The 15,697-nt window shown below is 35.5% G+C and overlaps 1 protein-coding gene across 8 annotated transcripts in view; it reads left to right on the top strand.

The window, feature by feature from the left end:
- VPS13A (vacuolar protein sorting 13 homolog A) overlaps positions 1-15,697 on the top strand; it is a 256,059-nt gene that overhangs the window by 67,616 nt on the left and 172,746 nt on the right. For all 8 annotated transcript variants that reach the window (XR_006210800.1, XM_042965112.1, XM_007077511.3 and 5 more), the window contains 2 exons: positions 562-679; positions 12,942-13,080. Coding sequence is in view for 7 of the 8 variants with exons in the window: in XM_042965112.1 (XP_042821046.1) it covers positions 562-679; positions 12,942-13,080 (257 nt within the window). In the remaining variant the exon portion in view is untranslated. The remainder of the gene's footprint in view (positions 1-561; positions 680-12,941; positions 13,081-15,697) is intronic.

The raw sequence follows: 15,697 nt of genomic DNA on the forward strand, positions 1-15,697 counted from the left end.
TCTGGTTGGTGTAGCAACTGTAAATGGATGCACAGATTTGATTAAACTATGTTGTTGGGTTTTTTTGTATTTTGTTTTTAATTTTAGAGCTCGCAAGCTGGGAAGAGGGGCAGAAGGAAGGAGGGAGGGAGGGGGAGGAGAGAGAGAGAAAGGGGCGGGGGAGGGAAGGGAATGTGAATCGCAAGCAGACTCCAAGCACGGAACCTGATGCAGGGCTCGATCCTATGACCCTAGGATCATGACCTGACCAAAAAACAAGAGTCACAGAGTCAACCAACTGAGCCATCTAGGTGCCCCTAAACTATATTGTTGGTTTTTAGTAAGTATTTTCTTCATATTGAAACAGAGTCTTGAAGTAGTAGAAGGAAAATGATGAAAGGGAAAAGAATCTACCTGTTGATTATATGTACTGGGGAGGTGGCTTTAAGATTGTCTGGATATAGGAAGAATTTCCCATATCATGCAGTGTATGACTACAAAGTATTCATAGTAATTTTAGGTTTAATGTGTTTTTCAAATTATACATGTGCTGAATAAACATGTACTGTTTTCCACAATTAGGTGATAATTGGAAAGAAGCTCGAAAACTTAATGTATCTACACAACATATTTTGATACCTATGCACTTCAATGTGGAACTTGCTAAGGCCATGGTTTTTATGGATATAAGGATGCCCAAGTATGTATTGTCTGTTTTATGTGATTGTAGATTTTCTTAGAAATTCCTTAGCTAAGGAGATACCGTATTTCATTGTTGTTGGGCTTTTTTGGTGGTAAAATGTACATAACATAAATTTTACCTTTTCTAAGTGTATAATTCAGTGGCATTAAGTACATTCACATTGTTGGGTGACCACCATCACCATCCATCTCCAGAACTTTGTCATTTTCCCACACTGCAATTCAGTACTTGTCAAACAATAATGCCCCACTCCGCCATACCCCATCCCATGGCAATCACCATTATATGTTACGTCTCGATAAACTGGCTACTCTGGGTAACTTATATAAATGGAATCATGCAGTATTTGCCCTTTTGTGGCTGAGTTATTGCACATAGCATAGCGTCTTCAAGGTTGATCCATGTTGTAGCATATGTCAGAATTTCATTTAAGGCTGAAAAATACTCTGTTGTGCATGTATACATATCACATTTATTGGTTCGTCTGTCAATGGACATTTGGGTCATTGTAATGAAGTTTGGCTCTGGTAACAATACTGTTAACATTCACAATGCTATGAAGATTGATAGAGAACTATTTAAGTTCTTGCTGTAATTTTTTTTTTGTGTATATATCCACAAGTAGAATTGCTGGATTATATGATAATTCTGTTTTTAATTTTTTGAGGAACTGGCCTATGTTTTCCATAGCAGCTATACCATTTTATCTTTCCACCAGCAGTACACAAGGATTCCAATTTCCCCACCTCTTCAGCACTTTTCTTATTTTAAAAATTGTCCTCTGTAGTAGGTATGAAGTAGTATCTAATTATAGTTTTGAGTTGCATTTCTCTAATCATTACTGATTAGGTAATTTTCAGGTATTTCTGGGCAGTTTATACATTTCATTGGAGAAATGTTTATTCAAGTCCTTTGCCCATCTATAATTGGGATTTGTTTTGTTTTTTAAATGCATTCTGTATACTAACTCCTTACTGGAAAGATGATTTGCAAATATTTTCTTTCGTTTTGTGGATTGGCTTGCCTTACGTATCACTCTTTTAAGAGTGTCTTTGCTCAAAAGTTGTAAATATAAAGTCCAATTTTTTTCTAAATTTAAATCCAAGTTAACATATAGTGTAATAATGATTTCAGGAATAGAATTCAGTGATTTATCACTTACATATAACACCCAATGCTAATCCTAACAAGTGTCCTCCTTAATGCCCCTCACCCTTTTATCACTACCCCCCCCACTCAACACCCTACCAGCAACTTTCAGTTTTTTTTTTGTATTTAAAGTCTTATGATTTATCTCCCTCGCTGTTTTTATATTATTTTTGCATCCCTTCCCCTGTGTTCATCTGTTTTGTATCTTAAATTCCACATATGAGTGAAATCATTTATTTGTCTTTCTCTTGACTGACTTATTTTGCTTAGCATGATACACTCTAGTTCCATCCATGTTGTTGCAAATGGTAAGATTTCATTCTTTTTGATTGCCAAGTAATACTCCATTGTGTATGTATACCACATCTTTATCCATTCATCAGTCAATGGACATTTGGGCTCTTTCCATACTTTGGCTGTTGTCGAAAGCACTGCTATAAACGTTGGGGTGCATGTGCCCCTTTGAATCAGTACTCCTGTATACTTTGGGTAAATACCTACTAGGGCAGTTGCTGGGTCGTAGGGTAATTCTGTTTTTTTAAAAGTTTTGTGAGAAACCTCCATACCATTTTCCAGAGTGGCTGTGCCAGTTTGCATTCCCACCAGCAGTGCAAAGAGGTTCCTCTTTCTTGGCATCCTCTCCAGCATCTATTGTTTCCTGAGTTGTTAATTTCACCCATTCTGACAGGTGTGAGGTGGGATCTCATTGTGGTTTTGATTTGTATTTCCCTGATGATGAGTGATGTTGAGCATTTTTTCATGTGTTGGTTAGCCATCTGGATGTCTTCTTTGGAAAAGTGTCTATTGATGTCTTTTACCCATTTCTTCACTGGATTACTTGTTTTTTGGGTGTCGAGTTTGTAAGTTCTTAATAGGTCTTAGATACTGATGCCTTATCTGATGTGTCATTTGCAAGTATCTTCTCCCATTCTGTTCATTGCCTTTTAGTTTTGCTGATTGTTTCCTTAGTCCTGCAGAAACTTTTTATCTTGATGAGGTCCCAATAGTTCATTTTTGCTTTTGTTTCCCTTGCCTCTGGAGACATGGCAAGTAAGAAGTTGCTGTGGCTGAGGTAAAAAGGTTGTTGCCTTTTTCTCCTCTAGGATTTTGAGGGCTTCCTGTCTTACATTTAGGTCTTTTCATGCATTTTGAGTTTATTTTTGTGTATGGTGTAAGAAAGTGGTCCAGGTTCATTCTTCTCTATGTCACTGTTCGCTTTTCCCAACACTATTTGCTGATGAGACTATCTTTTTTCTATTGGATATTCTTTCCTGCTTTGTCAAAGATTAGTTGGCCATATGTCTTTGGGTGCATTGCTGGGTTCTCTCTTCTTTTCCAATGATCTGTGTGCCTGTTCTTGTGTCAGTACCGTACTGTCTCGATGACTACTGCTTTGTAATATAGCTTGAAGTCCGGAATTAATGATGCCTCCAGCTTTGGTTTTCTTTTTCAGGATTGCTTTGGTTATTCAGGGTCTTTTCTGGTTCCATGTAAGTCTTAGGGTTTTTTTTTTTAAGTTCTGTGAAGAATGCTGGTGTTACCTTGATAGGGATTGCATTGAATATGTAGATTGCTTCGGGTAGTACCGATTCGATAAGGTCCCATTTATCTGTTGCCTGTGCTTTTGGTGTTATGTCCAAGAAATTAGTGTGAAGTTCAACATCATGAAACTTCTGTATATCTTCTATAAATATTTTATACTTGAAGCTTTCATGTGTAGGTCTTTGATGCACTTGGAGTTTTTTGGCTATGGTATAAGGTATAGACCCAGCTTCTTTCTTTTGCATATCTGATTTGCCCAGTACCATTTATTGAAAAGACTGATCTTTTTCCATTGAATAGTCTTTGTTGAAAAACATTTGAGGGGTGCCTGAGTGGCTCAGTCAGTTAGGCCTCTGACTTTGGCTCAGGTCATGATCTTAACAGTTTGTGAGTTCAAGCTCCATGTCAGGCTCTTTGCTGACAGCTCAGAGCCTGGAGCCTGCTTCAGATTCTGTGTCTCCCTGTCTCTTTGTGCCTTCCTTGCTCTTGCGCGCTCTCTCTCTCTCTCTCTCTCTCAAAACTAAATACACGTTAAAAAAATTAAAGAAAAATAACCATTTGATGATATATATGAGGATTTATTTCTGGGCTTTCCATTCTATTTCCTTTGTATTTCTGTCTTTATGCCAGAGCCACACTGTTGCGATTACTGTTAGCTTTGTGGTAAGTTTTGAAATCAGGAGTATGAATCATCCAGCTTTGTTCATTTTCTAGATTATTTTGGCTAATTTAGGCTCCTTTGAGATTCCATATGAATTATAGGGTGGATTTTCTGTTGTTATAAAAGATGCCATTTTGATTTTGATATGGATTGCATTGAATGTGTAGCTGCTTTGAGTAATGACATCTTAAGATATTAAATCTTCCAGTCCATGAACATGAGATGTCTTTCCATTTCTTTGTGTCTTCTATAATTTCTTTCAGCATTTTGGTAGTTGTCAGTGTTTGTCTTTTTCTTCCTTGGTTGTTTATTCTTTTTTGATGGTGTTCTAAATGGAATTTTCTTAATATCTTTTTTGGATTATATTTATTGTTACTCTATAGCAATTGATTTTTCTGAGTTGATTTTAATATTCTGCAACTTTGCTGAATTCGTTTATTTCTAACTTTGTGTGTGCATGCATGTAACTATTAGGATTTTCTACATGTTCGTTTTTATAATTTTTTTTTAATGTTTATTTTTGACAGAGACAGAACATGAGTGGGGGAGGGGCAGAGAGAGAGGGAGACACAGAATCCGAAGCAGGCTCTGAGCTGTCAGCACAGAGCCTGACACGGGGCTTGAACTCACAGACTGCAAGATCATGACCTGAGCCAAAGTTGGACGCTCAACTGACTGAGCCACCCAGACGCCCCTACATGTTCATTTTTGAACAAAGGCAGTTTTACTCTTTGTTTTCAATTTGGGTGCTTTTTATTTCTTTGTCTTGACTAATTACTCTGGCTAAAATTTCCAGTACTATGTTGAGAAGAAGTGATTTAAGTGGGCATCCTTTATCCTGAGCAAAGAGGAAAAGCTTTTGGTCTTTTACCACTGAGTATGTTAGCTATGAGTTTTTTCATATATGACCTTTATTATATTGAAGTAGTTTTTTCTCTTTTTCTTCTATTCCTTATTTGTTTGATGTTTGTATCATGGAAGTGTGTGGAATTTTTTCAAATACTTTTTTTATTTTTTCCTTTATTTTATTAATGTGGTGTATTACAATGATATATTTTCATATGTTGAACCATCCACGCATCCTAGAAATAAAACCTGAGTCATGCTGTATAATCCTCTTAATGTACTGTTGAGTTTTGTTTGCTAGAATTTTGTTGAGGATTTTTGCATCAGTGGTCATAAGGGATATTGGTCTATAGTTTTACTCTGTCTTTGTCTGGATTTGGTATCAGAAAAAGGCTGGCCTAAAAATGAGCTTGGAAGTGTCCCTTTCTCTTTAATTTTTGGAAGAGTTTGAGAAAAATTTGTATTAATTCTTTTAAGTGTTTGCTAGAATTCACTAGTGAAATCTTCTGATCGTGGACATTTCATTATTGGGAGAGTTTTGATTACTGATTGATTCAATCTCCATTCTAGTTATAGATCTCTTTAGGTTTTGTATTTCTTCACAATTTAGGGTTTTGGGGTTTCTGATTTCTTATATTTATTATTTACATGGGATATTTTTTCTGTTCTTTCACTTTTAAACTAGTGGTGCTCTTGGATCTAAACTGAGTCTCTGGCAGACAGTTGGATCCCATTTTTTAAATCCATTCTTTAAATTTAGATCTTGGATTGAGAAGCTTAAACCATGTACATTTAGATTTGCTTCCCATATATTCTACAACTTTTTTGTTGCTTATTTCCTTTCTTACTGACTTCATTTTCATTTAGTTGACTTTTTTGTTGTGACATGGTTTGAGTCCCTTCTGTTTTCCATGTGTGCATATTGTATAGATATTTTATTATTTGTTATTATGGAGATTACATATAGCATCACAAGGTTATAACAATCCATTTAAAATTGATACCAACTTAACTTCGATTGTATACAAAAACTCTACTTGTTCACTGCTCTACCCCTCCCATTTTATGTTACTGATGTCGCGTATTACGTCTTTATATATTGTGTACTTATTAACGTAGATTTATAATTATTTTTTGCATTTGTCTTAAATCCCATAGAAAATAAAGAGTGGAGTTGTAATCAGATTATAAGTGATACTTGATTTTACATTTATCATATAAATACCTTGATCTTTAATGAGATCTTTATATTTTACTGTTAGCTGAAACTTTGGGCCCAGGATCCTAAGTAGAGAAGTCTGTTGAACTCGACTGGACTGGTTAGCTGATTTAGTCCTCAATAGTTTCAGACTGTAACCAGTCCTTTCACCTGTCTTTCCGCCAGTACTTTTTCCTCTTCCTTGCAAACCTCAGGCGGATCATCTATTTTATAATTTAACTAAAGACACATCTAACGCCTACCAAACAGTCCCAGGGGAATTGTTACAAGGGAGGCAACAAGAGAATGCTCTTAAAGTAGTGCCCAGGCTTTGTGTCTGAAAGGAAGTATAGGGGGAAAGAGGTAAGTAGTGATAGCCTGGCTTTTTCCTACTGCTGTGGATGTGACTGCTATTACTTACCTGCTCCTGTTGTGTGAAAGAGAGACCCATACTCTTCTTTGTTGCTTTTTAAAATATAATGACTCTGTCTGCTAGCAAACATTGTGTAGCGTACTGAATCTTGTTCTCTTTGACTTCTGCTAGGAAATCAAACTACAGTCTGAGAGTCTTAAGGCAGAGGGATGTCAATAATTGGCTTAAGAAAGACAGAAGGAACAAAAGCCATTCTATACATTGTGGATTTTTCTAATCCAACACTAGGTGTAGTCTGATATTAGATACGAGGCTTAGGTTCTCTAGTTCTTGCCCAGATGTCCCACAGCCTATTTATTGTTTAATATATCTTGTAAAGTTTGTCAGTATGTGGTAAAAAACAAAGATGTATGTGATTTTCTGTTGTAAACATGAGTTTGAATTGATTCCTTTTTAGCTTAGTTGAAATATTTTTTTTTAAGTATGGTTGGATCTAGAAAGTTAGGGAGTACCAGGAAAAAGAAGTTGATATTATGCTGAGGAACTTGCGTTGGGTTGCTCTATCAGTATATGATCAGGAAGAATTAATGTCCTGTAATGCAGGGAATATGTAGAGCATAGAAACAATCGAAATAACCGATTAAAACCTATATCTGGGGCACCTGAGCAGCTCAGTCGGTTAAGTTTTAGATTGAGTTTTGGCTCAGGTCATGATCTCAGGCTTCATGAGATCGAGCCCCATGTTGGGCTCCATGCTCAGTGCTGGATCCTGCTTGGGATTCTCTCTCCCCCTCTCTCTCTGCCCCTCCTCCCACTCATGCGGGCACATGCGTTGTCTCTCCTAAAAATAAATAAACTTAAAGAAAAAAAGATAGATAAAGGAAATGCAAGATCATGAGAGAGCAGTCGCATGTAACAGTTGCAAATTGTTTCTGTAAAGGCACAGATAGTAAATATTTTAGGCTTGAATTCCATATTGTTAGTCATAACTATTCACCTCTGCTGTTTTAGGGTGAACATGGCCGTAAACCATACGTAATGAATGGGCACGGGTGTGTTCCAGTCAGTAATACTTAATTTATCAAAATAAGCAGCAGGCTGAGTTAACCCCTGGCCATCTTTTACCAGTTTCCAGTCCAGTGCATTGTAGTCAAACATGACCAGTACAAGGGAAAAGATACTGGGAAGGTCATTTGAACGAGTATTCTAATGATACTAAAATTGCTATAGGTTAGGATCAGAGAAGGACAGCTACAATAATAAGAGGCAGAAACTAAATGATTTAGAAAGAACAAATCTGAGAAGCGTTTGATTTTAATTTAGTAAGCTGGAGCAGTCTGAAGTGAATATGCTAAAACCCTGGAACTGTAAAAGTATTAGGCAGCATCCTTTGAAATTTGATCTTAAAACATTTAAGGCAAATAAAAAGGAAGTCCTCTACTATTTAGTACATAGTATTTTGGTGCCCCCATTTTCAGCTTGTACACCTGGTATATATAAAGAAATTGAAAAGTTGAGTTATAATAATGAGACAGATTTATAATGGTTACCTAAGTTAAACTAGAATATATGGAACTAATTACAAATATTTCAGCTATTAAAGTAAAAGAAAGCTTCTAATTTTCTCAGGAAATGCAGATATGTTTTTAAACTGATAACCTTAGCAGCCATGCGTATGAATTGAAAAAGTTAAGTTTTAGAAAAGATAGAGGGATAAAAATGGTGAATAAAAACTTACTCTCGTTTTGATAAGTCTCATTTTATTTTTTTAATTTTTTTTAAATGTTTATTTTTGAGAGAGAGACCGAGCATGAGTGGGGGAGGGGCAGAGAGAAAGGGAGACACAGAATCCAAAGCAGGCTCCAGGCTCCGAGGTGTCAGCACAGAGTCCGACGTGGGGCTCGAGCTCATGAACTGTGAGATCATGACCTGAGCCGAAGACGGACACTCAGCCGACTGAGCCACCTAGGCGCCCCTGATATGTCTCATTTTAAACTATTATTATTTTAGAGACTTTATTTAGAACAGTTTTAGAGTCACGGAAAAAATTGTTGCCGTTGACACACAAGGTTACATTAGTTTCAGGTGTACAGCATAGCGATTTGACAACTCTAAATGTGCTATGCTCACCAGAAGTATAGCTACTTTCTGTCACCATACAAGAGTATTACAATACCATTTGACTCTATTCCTTGTGCTATACCTTTTATCCCCATGACTTAGTCATTCCAGAACTGGAAGCCTATACATCCCGCTCCCCTTCACCCATTTTGCCCATCCCTAACCCTCTCCCCTGGCAACCATCACTTTATTCTCTGTATTTGTGTATCTGTTTTTTTGTTTTTTAGATTCTACGTGTAACTGAAATTGTATGGTATTTATCTTTGACTTATTTCACTTAGTGTTATGCCCTTAGTCCTCCCATGTTGCAAATGGCAAGATCTCATTCTTTTTTTTATGGTGGAGTAATATTCCATTGTATATATATCTTCTTTATCCATTTATCTATTGATGGACCTTCCAGATGCTTCTATCGGCTATTATAAATAATACCACAATAAACATAAAGGTGGATGTATTTTTTTCAAATTAGTGTTTTCATTCTCTTTGGGTAAATAACCACCAGTAGAACTACTGTGTTTCTGTTTTTAATTTTTTGAGGAAACTTCATACTGTTTTCCACAATGGCTGTCTAAATTTACATTCCTGCCAACGTTGCATGAAAATTTCTTTTTCTCCAGATCCTCAGCAACACTTGTTATTTGTCTTTTTTATGCTAGTTGTTCTGGCAGGTGTCAGATGATATTGTGGTTTTGATTTGCATTTCCCTCAGGATTAGTGATGAGCATATTTTTATATGTCTGTTGGCTGTCTGTATGTCTTCACTGGAAAAATATTCGGGTCCTGTGCCCGTTTTTTAAATCAGATTTTTTGGGTTTTTTGGTTTTAAGTTGTAGAAATTCTTTATATCTTTTGGATATTAACCTTTTATTGGATATATTATTTGTAAATATCTTCTCCCGTTCAGTAGGTTGTCTTTCCATTTTGTTGATGGTTTCCTTTGCTGTGCAGAAGCTTTTTATTTTGATGTAGTCCCAGTAGTTTAGTTATGCTTTTATTTCACTTGCTTGAGGAGAAATGTCTAGAAAAATGTTGCTAAGGCTGATGTCCAAGAGATTATGGTCTATTTTGTCTTTTAGGATTTTAAGGTTTTAGGTTTCAAGGAGTTGAAACTTACATCCCCACAAAAACCTGCACACAGATGTTTGTAGCAACTTTATTCATAATTTTACATAAAGTTTATACACTTAAATTTTATATTTCAATTTTATAGCCCAAACTTATAAGCAACCAAGATGTCACTTAGTAGGTTAGAGATAAACTGTGCCATATGAAACACTGAAATAGTGTTCAGTGCTAAAAGGAAATGAGCTATCAAGTTATGAAAAGACATGGAGGAACCTTAAATGCATATTACAAAGTGAAAGATGCCAATCTGAAAGGGCTACATAATGTGTAGTTTTAACTAGATGGCATTGTGGAAAAGGCAAAAATAGGGACACAGTGAAAAGAAAAGCGCTTGCTGGGACTTGAAGCTGACAGGGGAGGGATGAATAGTCGAAGGACAAAGGATTTTAGGGCAGTGAAGATACTCTACATGATATACTCTAAATGATATGATTGATACATGTCATTATGTATTTGACCAAACCCACAGAATGTACAGCACCAAGAGTGAACAGTAATGTAAACTGTGGACTTTGGTGACTCTGATTTGTCTGTGTAGTTTCATTAGTTTCAACAAACATACACCATTCTGGTTGGGAATGTTGTTAATGAAGGAGGCAAGGCATGGGTACATGTAAGAGGTATATAAAACATCTCGGTATCTCCTATCAGTTTTTCTGTGACCCTTAATTTGCAAATCACATGATACTACACACAAAACCCTAAAGATTCCACCAAAAAAATTACTAGACTAAATGAATTCAGTAAATTTGTAGGTATAAAATGAATACATAGGAATCTGTTGCCTTTTGACATGCTAATAATAAAGTGCAGAAAGAAAAAACAATCTCATTCACAGTTGCACCAAAAAGAATAAAATACCTAAGAATAAACATAACCAAAGAAGTGAAAGACCTGTACTCTGAGAACTGTAATCACTGATGAAAGAAAATGAGGATACCAAGACGTAGAAAGAATTCCATGCTCATGGATTGGAAGAATTGCTATCATTAAATGTCTATACAACAAAACAAATTACAGATTCAAAGCAATCCCTAACAAAATATCAGTGGCATTTTCACTGAACTAGAACAAATAATCATAAAATTTGTAAGGAACCACAAAAGACCCTGAATAGCCAAAGCAGTCTGAAAAAGAAGAATAAAGCTGGAGGTATCATAGTCTCAGGTTTCAAGATAGACTTCAAAGCTATAATCAAAACACTATGGTACTGGCACAGAAATAGACACATAGATCAAGGGAACAGAATAGAGTGCCCAGGAATAAACCCATACGTATATGGTCAATTACTCCATAACAAAGGAAGCAAGAATATAAAATGAGGAAAGGACAGTCACTTCAAAAAATATGCTGAGGAAACTGAACACCTACATGCAAAAGAATGAAATTGAACCACTTTCTTATACCATACCCAACAATAAGCTCCAAGTGAGTTAGACTCAATTATGAGACCTAAAACTGTAAAAATCCTAAAAGAAAAAGTAGACAGTAATCTCTTGGACATCAGCCTTAGCACATTTTTCTAGTTATCTCTGTTATATTTTTTGAAGAGTATATCTTTGCTTCATTATATTGCCTTCTTTGTCAAAGATCGGTGGACTTTATTTATAGAAGTCTACTTCTAGGCTCTGTATTCTCTTCCAATGATCTGTTTGTCATTTCTTTTGCCAATATCAGTGTCTTACTGTACCTTTATAGTAAATCTTGAAGTCTGGGAGTGTCAGTCCTCCATCCTTGTTCTTCTCCTTCAGTATTACGTTTACTATTCCGGATCCTTTACCTCTCCTTAGACTCATTTTGTCAATATTTATTAAATAGTTGTCTGGGATATTGATGTTAATTGCATTGAATCCATAGATCAGTTTGGGAAGAACTAACATCTTGACAATACTGAGTTAAAAAAAATTCTTTAATGTTTGTTTTTGAGAGAGAGAGATAGAGCATGAGCAGGGGAGGGGGAGAGAGAGAGAGGGACAGACAGACAGAATCCAAAACGGGCTCCAGGCTCTGAGCTGTTAGCATAGAGCCTTATGTGTGGGGCCCAAACTCATGATGGGTGAGATCATGACTTGAGCTGAAGTCGGATGCTTGACTGACTGAACCACTCAGGTGCCCTGGGTTTTAATATCCATAGGTAAACTGGAATATCTTTTTATTTCTTCATTTCTTTTCTGATTTCACTCATCAAAGTTTTACAATTTCCCCAATATAGATCTTGTATATATTTTGTTAGATTTATACCCAAGTATTACTTTTTTGGGTGCTAATATAAACGATCCTGTTTTTAATTTTTAAATTCCACTTGTCCATTGTTGGTATGTAGGAAAGCTATTGATTGCTGCATACCAACCTTGTATTTTGCAACCATGTTATAAGGGCTTATTAGTTCTGTAGGAGTCTTTTTAGATTTTCTGTGTAGATGATCATGTCATCTGTGAACACAATCTGTATACTTTTTATTTTGTTGTCTTACTGCATGGTAAAGACTTCTAGACAGTATTGAAAGGAGTGATCAGAGAGACATCTTTGCTTTGTACCTAATCTTAGTGGGAAAACTTGCAGTTTCTTACCATTAAATATGATGATAGCTGTAGATTTTTTTGAAGATCTTTTTTATCAAGTTGAGGAAGCTCTCCTTTCATCTAGTTCACTGAAAGTTTTTATCATGGATAGGTGTTGGATTTCGTCATATGCATCTACTTACTATGATCATGTAACTTTTCTTCAGTCACATCTGACTTTTAAACATGATTTTAGATACATAATCTCATAGTAGTTACTTGAACTTGGTAAGCATTAGTTTCCTGATAGGAACTTTGTGCATATGGGAACTTACAAGTAGCAGAGAGCAAAAATAGGTTGTCTACCATATAGGTTGTGAGTATGTTTGATAATGTATTTCAGTGCTTTCCTTAGTGTCTGTAATGTAATAAATAATTAATAATTAGTAATTGTGAACTGACCTTGGCAAATAGTAGAGGGATAATAAACATAGTAACATTAGAAAATAAGCGGCTGAAAAATATTGAAGTTAGTTTACCTAGTGAGACTGGCCAGTGAGGCAAAACAAATTTGGGTGGAGATTAGGGAATAATATGTCATAGGGACTGTGTGGGTAATTTTTAGAGCTTAAAATTGCATTTTATTACTTTTGCATATTTCAAGGGGAACATTTGTCTTTTTAGTGCACTTAAATCAGAATGAAGTTTGCCTTATAATGATTACTGTTTTTTTGAAACAGATTCAAGATATTTGGAAAGTTACCACTGATTTCTTTACGAATCTCAGATAAAAAACTGCAAGGGATTTTGGAATTGATTGAAAGCATTCCGAAACCCACACCTGCAACTGAAACATATGCCCCTGCCAAACCATTTCAGGTAATGTTTTTGCAAAATTGATAAAAGTACAAATTAAAATAACTCAACAAAAAGTATTTGTAAGAGTCACAGAATTTTTTGGGTAAAACAATTTAATTCATTTTGAATAGACCTTTAAGAATTATATCTTAAGGGGCGCCTGGGTGGCTCAGTCGGTTAAGCGTCCGACTTCAGCTCAGGTCATGATCTCACAGTTCGTGAGTTCGAGCCCCACGTCGGGCTCTGTGCTGACAGCTCAGAGCCTGGAGCCTGCTTCACATTCTGTGTCTCCCTCTCTCTCTGCCCCTTCCCTGCTCATGCTGTGTCTCTCTCTGTTTCAAAAATAAATAAACATTAAAAAAAAATTATATCTTAAAAGAGAAAATGATGAAAGAGTAAAAGGCGCATGTAGTAAAGAGAGTTACATGGTAAGTCTGCCTCTCTTCCCTTTTTCAGCTTGCAGTCCCTCTCCTCGGTGGTAACATTGTTAACCACTATGTCTGTATTTGTCCAGAAGTGTTGATGGCATGTACTGTGGCATGCTTATGTATAAATATCCATATGTATATGTGTATGTATATGTGTATGTATATATATACACACACACTCTCAGGTTCTTAAAATTTACATAAATTGGATTATTATACTTAGCATTCTGAATTTGTATTCTTTTCACCATTATATATTATGTACCCTCGAGATATTTTCATGTTAGCACATACAGATCTACCTTTTTCTTTTTTATAGCCATATAGTATTGAATTGTGTGAACGTACCATTCTTTGCCTAACATGATCCCCTTTTCATGGGTATTCACATGAGTGCTCACAGTTAAAATACACTGTTTTCAACTTCCCTGTACATACATTTTGTGTATTTTTATCCATTGGATAAATTCCTACAAGTGGCATTGCTCAGTGAATTTTACATTTTCATGAACTTTGCCGAATTTTAAATTGAGTACTAATTTATAGTCCCACCAGCAGTAAATGTGTTTCTCTGTTCTCATTTGTCTTAAGTATTAACAATTTAAAATTTATTCAATTAAATGAAAAAACGTTATATTTTGATTTTGATTTGCATTTATAAGTAACTATAGGACTTATGTTCACAAGTTTATTGGGTGTTTGACTTTCTGTTTTTGGAAACTGGTGTTCATGTCTTTTGTGTTGTGGTTTTCCACTTAAGGAAATTGTTGCTATTTGTCTTTTATGAACATTTGTTTCCTTGTTTATTATCTGATTCATTTATTTTTGGCATGCCAAAGCTTTTACTTTCAACTATTCAGTTATTAGGTTTTCTTTTATGATTTGTATGTTTTATATTATGTACCTTACCTCTTATGAAGAAAACTTCAAAATGAAGATAAGTGTTCATGTTTTTCTCTTTTAAAAATTATTTCCACATATAACTTTTTCCTTTTGAAATAATTTCACACTTAGAGAAAAGTTGTAAAAATGGTACAAGGAACTTAACTTCATCAAACCATGTAAGAGTAATTTGCTGACATGTTGTCCCATACCCTAAAAACTGAAGTGCTTTGTAATATTTTTTTTCATAATCTCTTGCTGAGCTTTTTGTTAACAATCTCTTGAAGAGCAGAGTTTTTACATTTTGATGAAATCCACTTCATCAGTATATACTTTTATGGAATATAAGAAACATGAATAAAAGAATATGGATGAAGCTTTTTGTCTGTAAAATTTTTGCCTAATACAAGATCAAGAAGATTTTTCTTGTGTTATAGTCTAGAAGTTTTATAATTTTAGGTTCTTATATATTGTTTTGATTTTTTAGAGAGTGAGCATAAGCAGAAGAGGGGCAGAGGGTGGGAGAGAGAGAGTCCCAAGCAGGCTCCATGCTGAGCATGGAGCCCAGTGTGGGGCTCAGTCCCATTACTGTGGGATCATGACCTTAGCTGAGATCAAGAGTTGGACGCTTAACTGACTGATCCACCCAGGCGCCCATGTTTTTTCTTCTTAAACATTTCTAAGTTTTAGAGAAAGTACTTAGGTAAATGTTAGGTTCATTCTTCATTATCTTTGATATCTGGGGGGACTCCTCCGTCTCCCATATCTTGGGCTTAATCTGTATATCAAGAGGGTATCAAACATAGGATCTATACTAGATGTTCTTTTTAAAATCAAATGCATATATAAAAATAGGCAGAGAATAACTATGTAGTATGTCTTATACTGCGTTTCTGTTAGGTGTCAGGCCACACGCTTGGCTAAGGAATACTATATGTCAGGTCATCTGTTATTTATGTTCAAACCCTAGTCCACCTCTAAATTTCTGTATATTTTTATCTTTAACCCTGATCACAATTCAGCAAGTTAAGTGTTAACAGTCATTATTTTGCCCAGGAAATAGACTCTAGAAAAGCTAAATACTTTGCTAAGATCATAAAGTTTGTAGCCTTTAGCATGCAGAGCCAAACTTTAAATTCATGTTTCTTTTTTTCTTTCTCTCATTCTTTAAACAAATCTACAGCCCAACAGCTGGCTTTGTTTTTGCTGTTTTCATGCTGCTTTCGATATAAATGATGTCCTAATCAGTAGAGACTCTATTTTCTGCTTTTTCCAAGTTTCTCAAGAAAGTTGAGTACAAAACACTAGGTCATTTCTAAGAGTTTTAA

The sequence above is a fragment of the Panthera tigris genome, chromosome D4, assembly GCF_018350195.1.
Source record: "Panthera tigris isolate Pti1 chromosome D4, P.tigris_Pti1_mat1.1, whole genome shotgun sequence".
Lineage (NCBI taxonomy): Eukaryota > Metazoa > Chordata > Mammalia > Carnivora > Felidae > Panthera > Panthera tigris.